Genomic DNA, 18,594 nt, shown 5'->3' with positions numbered 1-18,594 from the left:
TAAGTCTGTGCTGTGGCTAGTGCCTTTTTGTTATTTATTTATTTACGGCCCAAATTCTGAAGGGATTCGTCAAAGGCCACCCTAAAGAGAGGCCCTTGGAAATGAGACATTCTAGGAGAGACACGTCCTCCATTGCACCACGTTGGTGTGTGATGGCGTGGACGGCACATGGATGGGAACCCAGTAACTCGAGAGAGGACAGTGCAGGCAGGGAGGGCTCATCTGCTAGACCAGGGAGGCAAGAAACTTTATTGTTCTAATCCAGAGGGAGAAAGTGTATCCCGTTTTTAGATTACAGAGCTAGATCTTGGGTCAAAAAGTAGAAGGTGGATGTCTGAAATGAACTGCTTCCCATCGGCAGAGGTGGGCTGGGTCCCTGAGCTCTGGGTTCAGGTCAGCGGTCCCATCCAGGCAGGTCCGCTCTCCACGTGGCCGACCTGGAGGTTCAGAGCCCAGGGAGCTCCCCATAGATGGAGAGTCTCAGGAAGGACAGAATTTGGACTTGGAAACAGGAATTGGGGTCAATAGCCAGTGCAGTACCTTTAAGAAGAAAGAGAAGCATTTTATTTAAAAGATCACTTAATCGCTCTAAGACCCCTAAGTAGAGTGGATATATTATGAGTTGCACCTAAGTTAGATGTGATGTTCAAGACAACTTGACTAGCCAGAGACTTGGGACCAAAATGGAAGATCTCATCGGTGCTGCACTAACCGGTTCCGTATGCCTTTTCCTATTTCTTTTATTGCTCTTTAAGCACCCTTTTTAACCCCCCAGCTTCTCAAGCTCTCTGTGTTTTCCTGCTGGAAGTTCCTGTTATGAAGAAGCCTTGTTCAATGGGTTAGTTTATGCTAAGATGTAAGTGACAGGCAACAGCTTAATGGGAAGTGGTTACTGACTCTATCTGGAGCAGCAGGCAGATTTTGCAGTCTTATCTGGTAGCTTTCCAATCCCGTCACCATTGATCCCCCAGCCATATCCCCAGCAGGGATGCTAGCCACTGAGCCGTTCCTTTCCCAGCATGTGGTCTATAACTATCAGGGTCCTGCCTTCCGGCATCTGGACAGCCAGAGAAAGAGGAGGACTGAGAACCCCAAAGAAGTGGGCCTCCTATGGGGGATGCCCGACACAGTGCTGCTTGGGCAGGGGGAGGGGAGGAGAGGATGAAACTTTGGGTCAGGTGAGAGTATCACCAGCTGTCAAATCCCGTTGGTGAAATGACTGTCCTCAACCTTCTGGTAAAGCCAAGTTAACTCTGCTGCCTGTTCTCAGTGATCCCTGGTATCAGGAAATCTTCGCTGCCACCGGGGGGAAATGCATTTCAGGGCTCATTATTTTTATACCCAGTAGCAAAGAAAACTGTCATTAGAATTTGCTAAGCACCTAAAAATCATACTGCACCATTTGCCTCAACCATGGTCTTGAGTTTCTAGTTAAGTTATTAACACACCTTCTTTTTGCTCTTGGACAAAGTAGGTGGGGACCTGTCGGCACACGTCCTTGATGGGCACTCCGTACTGGGCTAAGTCCTTGATCCGGCTGGGTAAAACAGTGTAGGTCAGGCCTCGAGTGGATGGATAATGCTTTAAAGCCTGGAAGAGGTGACATTTCAAAACGGTGAGACAGCAGATAGAGGTGGTGCAGCAAGGAAGAAGAGCGAGAAACCTATTCCAGTGCGCAAAAATAGCCGTGAACTTGCCCTTGAGTTTTGTCTATAGCAGCAATACCCTGTCTGACCACAAGGTGATGACATTACTCCAAAAAAATCTGTGTGTGAGCCTGTGTGTCCCTGTAACGCTGTACTCCTTTCACCCTTAAATTCTCAACTCTTCCAGCCTCCAGTGCTTTTCTCATCTCTAAAATTATGTGTTTCATTTATATCATGCATTTACTTGTTATAAATCAGATGATGGGAATACTTTCTACCTCTCTTTAAAAAAATTGACAAATTGTTTTATTTATTTTTATTTTATTTATTTATTTTTTTTTGCGGTACGCAGGCCTCTCACTGTTGTGGCCTCTCCCGTTGCGGAGCACAGGCTTCGGACTTGCAGGCTCAGCGGCCGTGGCTCACGGGCCCAGCCGCTCCGCGGCACGTGGGATCTTCCCGGACCGGGGCACGATCCCGCGTCCCCTGCATCGGCAGGCGGACTCTCAACCACTGCGCCACCAGGGAAGCCCCTGTTTTATTTTTATGTGACCCAAAATGCATTTTTTTCCCCAAGAATCAGCATTCATTTTGCCCAAATGTCCTGGACGGGTTATTTAAGCAAATGGTGCCAGGTTTCTATGATTTGCCAAGGACCTCCTGCTGCTTTTGAATTTATTTGACAGCCCTTGTCATTTAAGAGGCTGGGAGGGAGAGAGTTTCAGCAGTCTGGGTTCATTTTAAACTAAAGATAACACGTGTGTATGTGTGCAAAGGGTGTGCAGGGGAGGAGAGAAGGCATGAGGGTAAAAATACTCTATTAGTTCACTCTAATATTTATATTCAACGACTTATATCCACTAACATGTAGCTCACACCCCTTTTGGAATAAACTAAAATTATGTCATTGTATGGAGTTTTCATTGGTCCATTTTCATTCATATGATGTAATTTAAATGGGCCATGGACTGAACTTGGAGTCCTTTGCACGGTGATAGAATTTCATGCGCATGAAGAACAAGTATGAACTGAATTCCCCTCTGTATACAGCACCATCCTAGGAGGTCAGGATGTAGAGTTGGAAAATACCAAACTAGGAGGGGACCACAGTGAACTGGTTTCACTTACCTGGTGGTCCAGGGCCTTACTAACATCGTCCAAAGTTGGACAGCTTCATCCATCTTGGCTAGGACACAGGCCATCTTGCTAAACAGCTTAGCCACCAGAAGGGCCTTAAAGCAACACAGCAGAACACTGTCATCCATTCAGTCACAATATAGTGGCCTCCTGCTTGCCATCAGTGCTGCACATAGCTGGTCCTTCAGACTGTGGCATTGAGCATCCCGGCATAGCGCGGCCCTGGGCAGCAGAGCAAAGCGCTAGCAGCAGGACTGACAGTGCACACAGGGCCCTGCTGCCCCCGAGGGGCCGTGGCACTGTCGCTGCTGCAGGCACCATGGGAAGGTATCCCCCGGGGCACTCTGCATACCCTTAACAGACTAGTGGGACTGGATGGGTAGGGCGTCAGCCCCAGAAACAAAGCTAAATATAAGGTTCTGTTCATGGCCCTCAGCCGCCTCCATGACCCTCAGCTTCCCCATCTGTAAAGCAGGAAAACAGACGCTCTCCCACAGGGATGCCATGAAAGGATGAGACAAGATACTGCCTGCTTGTGAAGCCAGTGTGTGAGATAGAGTGCTCTCTGGAGGTACAGGGTGAGGAGAGGCCTCGGTCCAGACCTCTAGACTCAGATCCTGGCTCTGGGTCTGCCACTGACCACCTCTTACGTGGCCCTGGACCTGACCTTCAGCCTCTCTGAGTTTTGCAGTAAAGCCGAGGTTCTCCAGCTGAGTCTGACTGAGCCCACCTCCCTCCTCCAGTTCTGACTTCCATTCCATAGAGTGGCATTTTGTGACATCTTTCGTTGGAAGAAAAGTCTCTATGGCTTAAAACAGAGTTGGAAATCCCTGGACTGCCTCCCTTTAAGGAGGACTAGGGAACCGTGTCCTCAAGGAAATCAGGAGCAGATCAGGTGAAGAGTGAGGGGCATGGTGTTTGGGAAGGAGAGCATGGGAGGTCCAGGCAGGCGCAGAGAGAAAGCCTGTGTTTGCGGGGTGTGTCCTGAGATGTCCAGTGTGCAAGTAGGAGGGGAGCTTCCAAACAGCAGGGGCTGGACAGCAGAAGCCCATCCAGGGAGTAAGGAGTGTGGGCTTTTCCTTCATTTAATCCTCTCAGAGTCCTTTCCAGTAGGAAAGACAGCTGTTGATTCTGCTTGACAAATGAGGAAACCGAGGTACACAAAGGCTGAGCCATATCTCTGGTTATAGAGCTTTACTATCAGGGAGGTGTCCCTCCCCAATCCTGCCTCTTTCTGCCAGGTCCTACCTCACCGTACCCAACCATCTGGGCAAGTGGAAGCGAGGTTTCTAAAAGTGAAAATAAATTACTCTCCTGCTTTTGAAATAAACTGATTAAAATCTGAGATCAAGACAAAAGACCTCCATAGCACATACCAGTTATAAGAAATCTGGGTTCTGGAAATGGCTCTCTTATTTCAGAGGCCTTCAGGAGCCCTGTGAAGTCAACACAGGAGACGAACACAAAAGGATGTGGGATCCCTAGAGATCACAGAAGTTCCCACTGCGGTCACTGGCTCAAAAAGAAGTCACTGCAGATGCAAGAAAGCTGGTCCCTTGTCTAAAGAGATGTATTCCCTCAAGATCCTAAACCCAGAGAATGTCTATGTAGACAGGGTCCTCTTCTCTCTGGAAAAGCACAAGGCAAAATGCTGGAGCAGGCAAGGCTTTCTTCGGCATTTATAATGAACGTGTTCCACATCTTACATTCTCGTAGTCCAAGATACAGAGATACAGAGATATGGGTGGGAAGGAAAGAAGAGTCAAGATGACTCCAATAGCACTGACCTTAGTGGAGAGAAGGATGGCGGCTCCATTCACTGAGATGGAGCCTGTGGGCAGCAGGTGGGCGGGGGTGGAGATCAGTTCTGAACGTGTTGACTTTCAGATGATTAGGCATCAAGTAGAGAATTGGATGCGTGAGTCTGGGGTCGAGAGAGAGAGTTGGGCTGGACATACACACCTGGGAATGTTTAGAGCCGAGACTGTATTCAAAGCCATCACATGGTGGGTGAAATCACTAAGTGAGCTAAGTGTAGACAGAAAAGAGGAAAGGTCCAAGGACTAAGGTCTAGGACCATCCACATTTCGAGGCTGGGGAAGTGAAAGGGAGAAGGCTGGCCAGAATGATGGAAACGAACAGGCAAACGTGTGTGTCCCGGAGGCTCACTGAGGGCCACAACGGTGTCAAATGCTGCTGTTTTCTCAGATAAGAGGTCTGAGAAATGACCTTCGCATTTAGCGTTGTAACAGTCATTAGATTCGTTAAGGGCAGTTTCAGTAGTGTCTTTGGGCTAAGCCTGATCTCCAGAACATCAGTGACAGCCGTCCACTGGATGGATCTGCTGGGACCCAGGCATCCATTGTCCATGCCTTTCGAGGTATGGTCAACATCCCAGTCAACAATGCTTTGATTGAATGGGATGGAAGCTTGGACTACGAGAATATAAGATGTGGAACACGTTCATTATAAATGCCAAAGAAAGCCTTGCCTGCTCCAACATTTTGCCTTGTGCTTTTCCAGAGAGAAGAGGACCCTGTCTACATAGACATTCTCTGGGTTTAGGATCTTGAGGGAATACATCTCTTTAGACAAGGGACCAGCTTTCTTGCATCTGCAGTGACTTCTTTTTGAACCAGTGACCGCAGTAGGAACTTCTGTGATCTCTAGGGATCCCACATCCTTTTGTGCTCGTCTCCTGCGTTGACTTCACAGGGCTCCTGAAGGCCTCTGAAATAAGAGAGCCATTTCCAGAACCCAGATTTCTTATAACTGGTATGTGCTATGGAGGTCTTTTGTCTTGATCTCAGATTTTAATCAGTTTATTTCAAATCTTTTCAGCTGTACCTTCAAAATATATACAGAATTAAATAACTTCTCATCAACTCTGCTACTACTACCCTCGTTTAATCCGCCCCCCCGGAATCTTTTGAAAGCCTCCTAACAAGTGTTTGTCAGAGCACGCTGGTTAAATCCCAAGGCAGACCAAACCCAGCTGTAGCTTCCTAGCTCATGCAGTATAAAAGCCACATGAGTTACCGAGACCTACTGGGTCCCACAGGGTCAGACCCCTGTTACCTCTCTGCCTTCACTTGCAACTCGTGTTCCTCTCACCTGTCAGCTCCTGCTACTCTGGCTTCTTCACTGTTCTTTGCTCAGGGCCTTTGCACGTTTTGTTCCATCTGTCTGGAACGTTTACTCCCAGGAATCTGAGTTTTGCTTCTTCATCCTTTTTTTTAAACATCTTTATTGGAGTATAATTGCTTTACAATGGTGTGTTAGCTTCTTCTTTATAACAAAGTGAATCAGTTATACATATACATATGTTCTCATATCTCTTCCCTCTTGCGTCTCCCTCCCACCCTCCTTACCCCACCCCTCTAGGTGGTCACAAAGCACCGAGCTGATCTCCCTGTGCTATGCAGCTGCTTCCCACTAGCTATCTATTTTACATTTGGTAGTGTGTATATGTCCATGCCACTCTCTCACTTCGTCCCAGCTTACCCTTCCCCCTCCCCGTATCCTCAAGTCCATTCTCTAGTAGGTCTGGCAGGATGGGAATAAAGACACTTCCTCATCTTTTGTGATCAAGATGTAACCTCCCTGGGAGCCCTGTCTAAGACTGAGGATGCCACCCCTGACATTCTCTTTCCCCTCTTGCTTTCTTTTTCTCTGTCACACTGATCAGTCTATACAGTTTGCCTCTAAAACTCATACCGTTTCTTCCTGTAGGATGTAAGCACTCTGAAGTTAGGGACTTCTCTCTGCTTTGTTTACTGCTGTATCCCCAGCCCATGAACCAATAGCACCTAGGTCCTCAACCAATGACGGTGAGTGAAGCAGTAAATAATTTCCGTAAGTGCCCTCAACCAAAAAGAGTGTCACGAGAGACAATAGCAATGAGGACCCAATTCAGATGCCGGGGGAGTAGTTGGGGAAGGGTCAGGCCTTTCTGAGAAGTGACTTTTGGGCTAAGACCTTCCAGAAGCCTGGGTGTGGCCAGTTAGATGTGTGGGGTTGGGTGGGGAAGCAGCCTGATCCACGGTTTGGGTTTGCTGGGGACCAAGAGGTTTCTTGAGTGCCAGAGCAAAGCGCCTGGCGAACCAGGCTGCGTGGGTCACTCTGCAGGAGGGTGTCCCCAGCGGAGGCTGGGAAAAGTGCCAAGGCTTGGCGGGAAAGGTGGGGGGTGCAGGGGGGGCGGCCGTGGAGGCTGGGCCTGGGTGATTTTCTATTGTCTGTGTGATGGGAGCCACCAGAGGGTCTTTAAAAAACCTCTTCTAGCTCTCTGCGGAGAACGGATTGGAGGCCAGTAGGAGTGAACGTGGAGACGTGTTATCTCCCAGTAATAAGGGTTCTGAAAGCGGGCCTGGGTTTTATGAGCTTCATTTCAGATTCATTCCAGGCCCTTGGGGTGAGGGTGAGGCTCCAGGCTTGAGTTATTGCTACCTTGTCTCTTGGGGTTGGACAGAGCGGGCAGGTTGGGAGCTGCCTAATTTCAGTTCATATAGGCACTTACTGTGAATTGCTAAGTGGGTGAGATCGGAGTGGTTTCTTGATAAAGAGAGAGCTTGTCAAGGGGGATTTCAGAGCCATTTTCCCCATCAAATCAATAGAGGTGTTAATCCTCCATCTAGATAACAGAATAATGTAGTTGCAGACATTGGCTTTAAACCCCACTGCAGATGAACCAACTGTCAAGGACCTCGGCTGCCGGCAGACAGGCCTGGATGATGAAGAATGCCAGACATGCAGGGCTGGGACTGTGGACCGTGGACGTTCCAGGCCTGACTCCCCTCCGTGGGCACAGGGGAGGGGCCCACGAGCTTCTGGATGGCCTGATGCTTTATTGCCTGCCGGCATCATACCCAGTGGCAGGAAGAAACCCATCCGGTGCCAGACTGTAGGGTGGGGTTTCCTGGCCCCAGCCTCTTTAAGGCAAAAACTATGATTTAGGGAAAGAGATTGGCAGACAGACAAGCATCATAACAGTTTTGTCCTACATGGACATAGAGGACAGACTGGTGGTTGCCAGTGGGGAGAGGGTTGGGAGAGGGATGGAGTGGGAGTTTGGGGTTAGCAGATGTAAGCTTTTATATATAGAATGGATAAACAACAAGGTGCTACTGTAAAAAAATAAAATAAATCTTTAAACAGGATGAGAACATTACTAAGCATCTTGAAGATAAAGTTCACCCCAATACTCTCACAAAGTTATGATTATTCTTGAATAATTTCTCCTGGTATTTTCCCATGGGAATTTATTAATATAACTTCCATAAATAAATGTGGTGTTCTGCTTTTTTTATAACGATATATTTCAGTTAATCATTTAAAGACCTTTAAAAAGCAGGGGGAAGCAGAGGATATACAAATACAAAATCCAAAAGGGTTTTTTTCTAATTATATGCATAATGTTGCAATGAATGTCTTGGTGTGAAAACATTTTTATTCTTTTGTATTATTTCTATAAGATAAACTCCCAGAAGTAGATTGAAATTGAAACACATTATGTGTTTGAAACACATTATGATTCATGATACACCATGCCCAAATGCTTTTCAAAGTATTGTGTTTATTTGCACTTTCACCCATAATGTATGCATATACAAATTTTATGTCAATAAACATTATTCTTTTTTAAAAGTTTTAATGGTTTAAGTATGACATCAAATGTTATTTTTGTTTTAGTTGTATCTCCTTGATTATAGATGAGATGACTGAATATTTTTCCATGACATTTTCTTTCTTCTTTCTTTTCTTAACTAGTTCCTTGCTATTTGTAATTCCTGTGTGAGCCTCAGTTTCCTCTTCTGTAAAATGGGTATGTTAGCAGTATTACCTTATAGGATTGTTGTAAGGGTTAATTAGCCAGAGCAGTGTTGGATAGTGGTCATAGGCTTAGCTTGGATGTCATCTAGATTATCTGGCTTTGGATGCCAGCTCTGATATTTGAAAGCTGATGGAGGTGGGGATCGGCAAGTTCACATTACCAAGAGCAGGAGGGATGGGACATATCGTTGTGGCCATCTTTGGAAAATACCATCTATCACGTTAGTCAGTTTCTTCCTTAAATAAGTCTCTAATTACACAAATAATGCATCCTTTTAAAACATGAAAGTTAAGGCTAGCGTCCCTTTTGACCAGTACCTCAATTCCCATCTCCTCTCCAAAGGTGACTACCGTATTTTGTTTGGTGAACATCTGGTGGGACATTTTGCTTGTGCGTACCTACACGCACATACACACATGCCCACCGGCATCCACAGAAAATCTGTAGCGTTTCTAATGGTTCACATGAATAGTATCGTACTATACGTATTTCATTTCAATGTGATTTTTCATTCAACACATCTGGAGATTGTACTATGTCATGCGCTAAGATCTCCCTCATCCTTTTCCATTTGTGCACAATATAGATATAACATAGTTTATTGAATAATTACACTATTCACCAACACAAAATGAGTGTCCTTTTCCCAGACTCTCTCTGACAGTTAAATGTTTTCAATTTTTGCAGTCGAATTGGTGAAAATGACATGATAGTTGTTTTACTTTGCATTTCTTGGATTATTAAGTGAATATTTTCGTAAGTTTATTGGCCATTTGCTTTTCTTTTGACTTGCTTATTTTTATACTTTGCTCCTGTTCTGAGTCATTTAAAAATTCATTTGTGGGATTTCTTTATATAATATTCATTTGTTGCAAAATTCTTCTCTCATACTTTCACTTATTTAACTTTGTTTACACTCTTTTGATGAACAGAATTTTTAGAATGTTGATGTAATCAATTTTATCAATCACTTAGGCTATGGTTTTGTTTTGTGTGTTTTAAAATTTTTTGAAGTCTTTGTTACTCCCCAGATATTTTCCTTTAATACTATATAATTGTGTTTTGTAAGTTTAGCTCTACAATTCGTTTAGGAGTAAGTTTTATGACAGTGTCACTTAGGTCTTAATGGGCAGTCAGTTGTCCTAATCCCATTTATTGAATTCTTCCCCCTTTTATTTAAAGTAGCATCTTTATTGTATGCTAAATTCCCATATATTCAGAGATCTTTCTGGATTTTCCATTGTGCTACCCTGATCCATCTACTTACTCTTGTGACAATATCCCAGTTTGTATAACTATAGCTTTCTAACATGTTTTTCTTCCCCCCCTTTTTTTTTTTTTCCCGGTATGCGGGCCTCTCACTGTTGTGGCCTCTCCCGTTGCGGAGCACAGGCTCCGGACGCGCAGGCTCAGCGGCCATGGCTCACAGGCCCAGCTGCTCCGCGGCTTGTGGGATCTTCCCGGACCGGGGAACGAACCCGTGCCCCCTGCATCGGCAGGCGGACTCTCAACCACTGTGCCACCAGGGAAGCCCTCCCCCTCTTTATTCTTATTTTTCAAATCTGTCTTGACTATTCTTACCAATTCAGTCTTCCATAGGAATTTAGAATCAACTTATTAGGAGCTTTTGATTGGCAATGCGTTGAATTTATTAACTAACTTGGGAAGACTTAACAAATACTTTTCTATTTGTAAACTTGTCATTTTTTCCCTTCTTGCTTAGCATCCCTAACTGTATCATGCAATTCGAAAAGTAGCCACAGGGCGGCGGTAGGAGCAAAGAAGGTGAAACTCGGGTCCCTCATGAGAGACCTGGGAAGCCAGGAAGCCCTTGAGAGAGGAGAATGCTTGTGGCAGAGTGAGACGGCAATTATCTGCATGCAACACCTTACACTTATTTATTTTGCACAGTTTACAAATATTTCATTTACATTATTTCCCTTGGAATAGGTGATGAAGGTGATCTTTCCCCATTTTAGAGGTGAACGAATGAAACATGAAGACATGCAGCTAGTCTGGGAGGATGCAGTGCCCACACCCTCCGTGCCAAGCCCAGGGCTCTTTCCGCTTCATCCTCGTGCAGATTTCAGACTTCTCCACACTAGACAAAAGGAAAACAAAATTAGTGAAAGCTAAAATTCAAAGCGACAGCAGGAAAATGTGTGCAGGTCCGTCATCCCTATGTTCAAAATCTTAGTGTCACTTCTGTGTGTCTCCCTCTCCTTTCCCTAATTTAGGTGTTCCCTAAAGCTCTGAATTTTTCCTTTGTGACATATCTCACATCTGCCTTTTCTCTCCTCCCAACATCATCATCTTCACCTCACTTCTGATGGCATCCATGACTCCAGGCTTCTCCTCCAACTCATCTGCTTCACCAAGGTAACACTTTTTGTCAGTCAGAGATGGGGAAACTGGGACAAAGAAGGTTATCGTTTCAAGGATGGGATGACTGGGGTTGAATGGGAAGTTGGTGGGGCTTTCAAAGCAGGTGGGACCTTCCAAGAACATTTGGGTGGGTCGATGTTCAAGGTGCTGAGGGCGTGGGAAGCTTTGACGTGGTCAGGTGGTTGTCGCTATCTGATTACCTGGTAGGGCTCGGGGAGAGAAGATGCAACAGGAAGCAGGTGAGGGGCTGTTCAAAGATAGGCAGGCAGGGACCTTGTGGTTTTCCCGGAGATCAGTTCATGCCTCGTGGGTCAGCAGGACCACAGTCACACTCAACCATGACCCAGACTTTGGAATCCCTTGTGCTCTAGGCCATGCTAATTCCGGCAGCCTTGAGCCAGTTGCTTCAAGGTTCTGGTGACTCAGGGATCTGGTGACTGAGCCCTTGTCCTATTCCTCAGGATTGGGGCTTTATTTTATATCCGGACCCAATAATGGTCTTGTACCTGAGCAGCGGACTTGGCTGTGAGCTCAGCTCCCCAGTTTTTTCAGCTCCAGGGTCCTGCCTCGGGTCCTGAGGGCCCGGTCCTAACCCAGCCCCACAGGTCTCCCTGACCCTGGACATCTGCCTCCCTGGAGCACCAACTCTTTTGGGCCCCAGACTCCCTGCCACCTGATTCTACTCCCAGGCCAGGGCGCCTCCCTCTGTGACCCTTACTCCCTTCCTGGAACTTCCCAACCTGCACACCTGCCCCGACCCACTGGGCTCTGCCTGCCTCACAGCATTCCCCGCATCTGCTGCGGCCCCGCCCGTGGCACCTTTCTCGGTTCTACTGTCACCCACAAGGAGCCTCTTGAGATGCCTCCAAGGCCAAGGGCATGTAGTCCATTGACCCCAGGCAATGGGCAGAGCAGGCAGTCATGCTGGGCGAAGCACCAGGCAGCACCGGGCAGCACGGGGCAACCCCTCACCACTTATCACCGAGAGGCAGCTGAAAAAGAGCACCCTCTGGGACCTGTTTTCCAAGAAGTCCCCCTGAGTCACGGTGGAAATGTGACCCCAGGCCACGCCTCTCAGCACCGGCTGCTTCTACTTCCTACAGCTTTAAGAAGAGAAGTCAGAAACCCCAGTTTTGCCTTATAATGCAAATTGGGGCAACTCTTTGGGAAGGCGGGGCTGTGACTCAGGGAAGCCTGCAGGGGGGCCTGAGAGAAGGGTTCTGTGCAAGTGTAGTACAGATGTTCACACACACACACACACACACACACACACACACACACACGCACACGCACACACACACGAGCTGTGCTCTGGTCTGGGAAAAGGATAGGATTCCTTCACCCACCACACACATGCAAGCCTCATAGCTCCTCTGTGTTTTGTGAATTCTTTTCCTCTAAATTCACAAAATCTGGATTCATTATTGCAGGTATGGGCATGGGGAGGGGAGGTGTTTATTCCCACCATCTAAAGAAGCAGATCTACAGGAACTGTGCCTCTGAAAGGAGAACATCAGCTCGAAGGGCCCAGCACAGGGCAGGGGCAGGAAAAAGATGGAAGCGTTAGCCAGTCCAGTGAACAGAATCAGAAACTGTGTTAGATTTTTAAAAAATTTCACTAGACAGCAAACATTTTTAAAGCAACCATTCCACAACCTTAAAAAAAAAAACATTTTATTTGAAGAGTCATAAAAGCAAAAGCATCCTCACTCCATCCTTCCTTAATCCCACCCTACACCCCAAGTGGATGGTGGTAGATTCCTACGTAAGTGGAATAAAATAAGGAGAATTGGCAAAAGACACTTTCCCCTCTCTTTTGGGCTCCAGTTGACCCTGTGGCCTGGCAACAGGGGATGCTGGGTAATTTGTTGAGTGAATTGGGGAGTGGTCTGGCCCCTGGAGAAGGACAAGGAGGTTTGAACTATTAGGGCAGGTTGAGGAGGACCAAGAAACACTTGATCCAATTGTTTCTCTTGGGTCAAGTCACCTCCCTGTGCAGCCACTGCTCATTTAACCCCTGTATGTGGCTGATGGAGATGTTTGGTGGCTGTGGTCCGTATGCTTCCACCCGTGTTCCTACTCAAAGATCAAGGACCACCCCAAGCCCCCCGGACGACAGCTGCAAGCCTTGCCCCTCTCTAAGCCCCTGAGATTCCTTCACATCGTGTCTCATTTCCAACTTAGCCACCCAACACTCAATACTGTTCTGTACCCATCCTCAAAACCTTTTTTTTTTTGGCCACACAGCAAGGCATGTGGGATCTTAGTTCCCCGACCAGGGATCGAACCCGTGCACCTTGCAGTGGAAACGTGGAGTCTTAACCCCTGGACCGCCAGGGAAGTCCCTGTCCTTACAAAGAGAAGGCCCGTCCTACGTCCTTACCCAAGCTCCAACTATAATGCCATCTTGTTAACGAGCTATTTCTCTGCCTCTTTCTTCCACACCCAGGACCCCCAAGTTACCTGATATCCAACCATTTTCCCTGGTTAGTGTCCTGGTTTTGGAAAGTGCTGTTCAAGGCCCTTCACGATTACCTATCTACTGCCCATGACCTACAGACTAATTGCCAAGTACAGCAGTTCATAAAATATCAGATATACGCTCCTGGTAGGTCACCAGCTATTTACCTGTTACCATAGAAAGTGTCCACCTTCCTTATCAGAGCAGAACTGTTTGTGCTCACCCAGCCCGATCTCCCCTATTCTCACTGGAAGGAGGTAAAGGAGACTGTATTATTGTTTCAAATATGGGATGCCCCTCCCTGAGAGGGAGGAAAGCATTTTATCTCCCTGCCCCATGGACATCAGACTTGCCCACGTGACTTGTTTTTGCCAATGAATGTGAAGGGAAGTGGGATGTGTCACTTCCAGGCAGAAGTTTTAGGAGCCAACATCTGTGGCACCATATTCCCTTTCCTGCTGCCGCAAGCGACAGTGATATTCCAAGTAGAGGCTACTCTGTCTTCCTGGGTCCCAGAGTGAAAAAGACGGGTAGATTTGTAGCTGATATATAATGGACATGTACTGTTAGCAAGAAATACACCTTTGTTGTCGGAGTTTTGAGCTTTGGGGGTTGTTTATTGCTACAGCATGCCAGGTAGGTGGGAGCAGTAACCCCTCACCCTCACGTTTCCCGGGAGCGGAGGGCATTTCTTCCATTCTTCAGGAGGGAAACAATAGAGTAGAAACGTTTCCAGCTTTGCCCTATTCCTCCTCCCTCCCTCCTAGGGGAGGAGATGCACCTTATCTGATTGGTGACGGGGGAGAGGGAGCTGGCATGGGTAGCCCCCTCCTTCCAGGCTCCCTTCAGGATATGTCTGTCTGCAGACTTGTCATCTTCTGCATGTAGCTGTGTGGTAAACCCCTAGGGACAGACCCTGTGTGTTGGCGTGCAGCTGTCTGTGGGCAAACATCGAAACCAACCCACCTCTTACTGGTAATAAAGATGATTTTTTTTTTTTTTGGTACGCGGGCCTCTCACTGCTGTGGCCTCTCCCGTTGTGGAGCACAGGCTCCAGACGCGCAGGCTCAGCGGCCACGGCTCATGGGCCCAGCTGCTCCGCGGCATGTGGGATCTTCCCGGACTGGGGCACGAACCCGTGTCCCCTGCATGGGCAGGCGGACTCTTAACCACTGCGCCACCAGGGAAGGGCAGCCCTAAAGATGATATTTTGATCTCCGTATATCTGCTCCTAGTGAGTGCGTCTAACTCCCATATCTGAACCTGGAAATAATGGTGTTATATATTTGCTCCTTAAGACTCCAATACACAGCATCTATGTGGCCCAACTCCGTTCCTGCATCTTATCATATAACATCAGTGACATCCCCAGACCTGTTCCTGGGGGATCTTTGACCATCCAGAAATACTAGAGGGCAAGCCGAAGATGGTGTAAGGAAACTGTTACCGCTCTGACTGCAGCAGAGAAGAAGCTGCCCATGTAGGGCCAGAGGGCTGTTGCTCGAGATTCATTAAAACTCGGAAGTCATCATTTATCCAACTCCCCGTGCCATTTCTCAGCAAACTGCTTCTATAACCCCAAACAGGGACTCAATATATGGTTGAAGGGGTCCTGGACGGCACCTCTGGTCCACACCTCTTTGCCCAGGTCCATTCCCTCGGAAAATCCATTTGTCTTCTGCAACACTCAGCTCTGACCCTTGCCTCCCTCTGAAGAACTAACCAAGGAAGACTGGGGGGCAGCAGGAGTGATGGTAGCAATAGAACCTCCATGGCATCCTCAACCCCACGCTCCTAAAGCTAGTGGGTCAACCTGCTCCATCAGAAGAGGACGATGGCTTTCAATGGAGCATTAAGTATGTGTTTCATGTTGAAAAATGAGAATTAGAGAGGTTGTGGGCCTTGTTGAAGGCCACACAGCTACTGTCTCTGCGCCTCCTTTCAAACTAAACAGTCATAATAGTGACAGTTCATTGAAGGTTTCCTGTGGGCCAGTCCCATCCTGGCCTCTTGCCATGTAACATCTTATTTAATTCGCACATCAGGTATACGAGGTGAGTCTTATTACTATTAATTTAAAGATGATGGAACTGAGACTCAGATAATTTTTGTAACTTGCCCCAAATCTGATTCCATAATTGACTCTATTACCTATTCTCTTCAGTTATATTATAAAAGTTAGTATTGTAAAACTCAGAAATTCAGTCTGAGAGCTATTCTGTATCTTGCAGGAGGGAATTCAGATCCTACAGATCCAAAAGGAGATGCGACGGTTCCACTATTTTTTGTTGTTGAAGTATAGTTGGTTTACAATGTTGTGGTAGTTTCTGGTGTATAGCAAAGTGACTCAGTTATACATATATATACACATTCTTTTTCATATTCTTTTCCATTATGGTTTATTACAAGATATTGAATATAGTTTCCTGTGCTATGCAGTAGGACCTCAGTGTTTGTATCTGCTAATCCCAAATTCCTAATTTATCCCTTCCCTGCTTTCCCCTTTGGTAACCATAAGTTTTTTTTTTTATGTCTGTGAGTCTGTTTCTATTGCATAAATATGTTCATTTGTACTATTTTTTAGATTCCACATAGAAGTGATATCATATAATATTTATCTTTGTCTGACTTACTTAGTATGATAATCTCTAGGTCCATCCATGTTGCTGCAAATGGCATTATTTCATTCTTTTTTATGGCTGAGTAATATTCCATTGCATATATGTACCACATCCTCTTTATCCATTCGTCATTTAGGTTATTTCCATGTCTTGGTTATTGTAAATAGTGCTGCTATGAACATAGGGTTGCATGTATCTTTTTGAATTACGGTTTTCTCTGGATATATGTCCAGGAATGAGATGGCAGGATCCTATGGTAATTCTATTTTTAGTTTTTTAAGGAACCTCCATACTGTTCTCCCTAGAGGCTGTACCAATTTACATTCCCACCAACAGTGCAGGAGGGTTCCCTCCTAAAGGGATTTGAGAATGTTAGAATGTTGGAGCTGGGAGGATTATCAAATGCCTGCTGTTTCTGGGCCTCTTTTACCACTATGCTCCGTGTGCATATGTGCACACACACACACACATGCACGCACACACAGCAGATTTTCAATGTCAGTTGCCACAGAGCAAAAGATTGGCAGGGGGCCAGCTACAGCTCCACACTGTTCCCATGTTCCCAGACCAAGGGGTCTATTCCAATTTATTTACTGCGTTGAGACAAAAACTGAGCACCAGAGCCAGTTCGCGTGCATTGGGATACTTAATTTTAATAATTAAACAGTGTGCTTGTCAACTGAATGTCACCTCTCGTGCCTTTGCTAAAAAGAAAATGCTGCAATGCTCACTGCTTAGGGGCTTTTCTTGTTCAAAGTAATACCACATATTGAGCAAATTAATATCCCATTTTAATGGTCTCATTGGGTGGGAACCAGGGGTTCACATGCCGATATAAATAAGAAAGAATCGGTGGAGCAGAAAGCTTTCTACATTTCATCAACAGAAGAGCACTAGTTCCGCATTATTTATTTATAATTTATCTTTATTTTGACACAATTAAAAAATTATACAAAAGTTGCAAGTAGAGGGAAAAGAACCTTATTTTCCCGACCCACGTGAGTGCGAATTGTCACCCTGATGCCCATTACCTATGAATTATTTGCATTTCCTGCAAATCAGGGCATTCTTCTACCTGTGTTACCACAATACAACCAACACGTCAGGAAATGAACATCGGTACATTGTTACCAACGAATTCTTAAGCTCCCAATCAAGTTTTGCCAACCGTCCTATTAAGGTCCTTTCTAGAAAAAAGATTCAGTTCAGAATCACGAGTTGCATTTAGTTGTTATGCCTCTTTAGTTCCCTGCAGTTTGGAACAGTTCCTCAGTCTTTCCTTCACTTTAATGACCTTGACACATTTGAAGGCTACAGACCAGTTATTTTGTAGTACGTCCCTCAATTTACTTTTTTTTTTTTTTTTTGCGTTACGCGGGCCTCTCACTGTTGTGGCCTCTCCCGTTGCGGAGCACAGGCTCCGGACGTGCAGGCTCAGCGGCCATAGGCTCACAGGCCCAGCCGCTCCGCAGCATGTGGGATCTTCCCGGACCGGGGCACGAACCCGTGTCCCCTGCATCGGCAGGCAGACTCTCAACCACTGCGCCACCAAGGAAGCCCTCAATTTACTTTTATTCGATATTTCCTTAGGGTTAAATTCAGGTTATACACCACTGGCAGGAGTACCACTGAAGTGATGCTGTATTCTTCTCACCGCATCCCAACAGCAGGTGCTTGGCTTTGTCTTGTTCTGTTACTGAAGATGCTCACTTTGATCCCTTGATTAAGGTGGCTTCTGCCAAGCTTTTTCATGTAGTCACTCCTTTTCTCTTTATACTTTATGAGGTTTTTGTTGAGAGATACTCAGGAACCATGTAACTATTCCATCTCTCAATGAATATTCAATCGATTCATTTATTTATTTGTATCTATCAATGCCAGGTCTCTGATTTTATTCAATGGGTTGTAATCCATTACTATGATTATTTATTGGACGCTCAAACTGTCCTCGATTTGGCCAGAGGGAAGGTTTTCCACTGGCCTCTGTTTCCTTTTGAGTGCCCCTATCATTCCTGTGTTCTTCCTTACTGTCTTTTGAGGACAACAGATGTTCCAGGCTCCAGGCTCATCTTGTAATTTCCCTGCTCCAGTCCTGGAATCAGCCGTTTCTAAAAGGAGCTCTGGTTCCTTTTACTGGAGAATAACATTCAGAAGCCAGGATCTGGGCTCAAGATGTACCCACAGAGATATCCATATCGCAGTATCTCTGCCCTTTACCTTCTCAGTGGTCAGAGTGAGGGAGGATATGTACGTACATACACATATTTTAAAATAGTCATACATGTTTAGAAATAGATGTATATGTACTGCATTTTATATCTATAGATATTGATAATTTTTCAGTTTATCAATCGTATATCATTTAGATCTATATTAATTGAAAATCATAGTTAACACCAATACCTGGATTTAAATTTAATACCACGGGGTTCGTTTTAGTTTCCCACTTTCCATATTTGTAACTCCCTTCTTTGACAGTGAGGGATTTGACTCCTGTTTGATGATTTGACTCAA

General features: G+C 45.9%; 1 protein-coding gene across 1 annotated transcript; it reads right to left on the bottom strand.

Annotated features, from left to right (window-relative positions):
* Positions 1 to 445: 445 nt before the first annotated feature.
* Positions 446 to 11,121, bottom strand: LOC113633479 (gastrokine-3-like). Its single transcript, XM_027131636.1, is given in 6 exon segments — positions 446 to 540; positions 1,449 to 1,590; positions 2,775 to 2,815; positions 2,818 to 2,878; positions 4,490 to 4,614; positions 10,938 to 11,121. Coding segments are annotated over 6 exon segments (648 nt in total).
* Between the last annotated feature and the right edge of the window lie 7,473 nt (positions 11,122 to 18,594).

The sequence above is a fragment of the Aethalodelphis obliquidens genome, unplaced genomic scaffold (genome assembly GCF_003676395.1).
Source record: "Aethalodelphis obliquidens isolate GAN/ISIS:26980383/991018 unplaced genomic scaffold, ASM367639v1 scaffold40, whole genome shotgun sequence".
NCBI classification, from domain to species: domain Eukaryota; kingdom Metazoa; phylum Chordata; class Mammalia; order Artiodactyla; family Delphinidae; genus Aethalodelphis; species Aethalodelphis obliquidens.
Note: the sequence above shows the minus strand (reverse complement) of the source record. Positions and strands in the feature narration are given on the sequence as shown.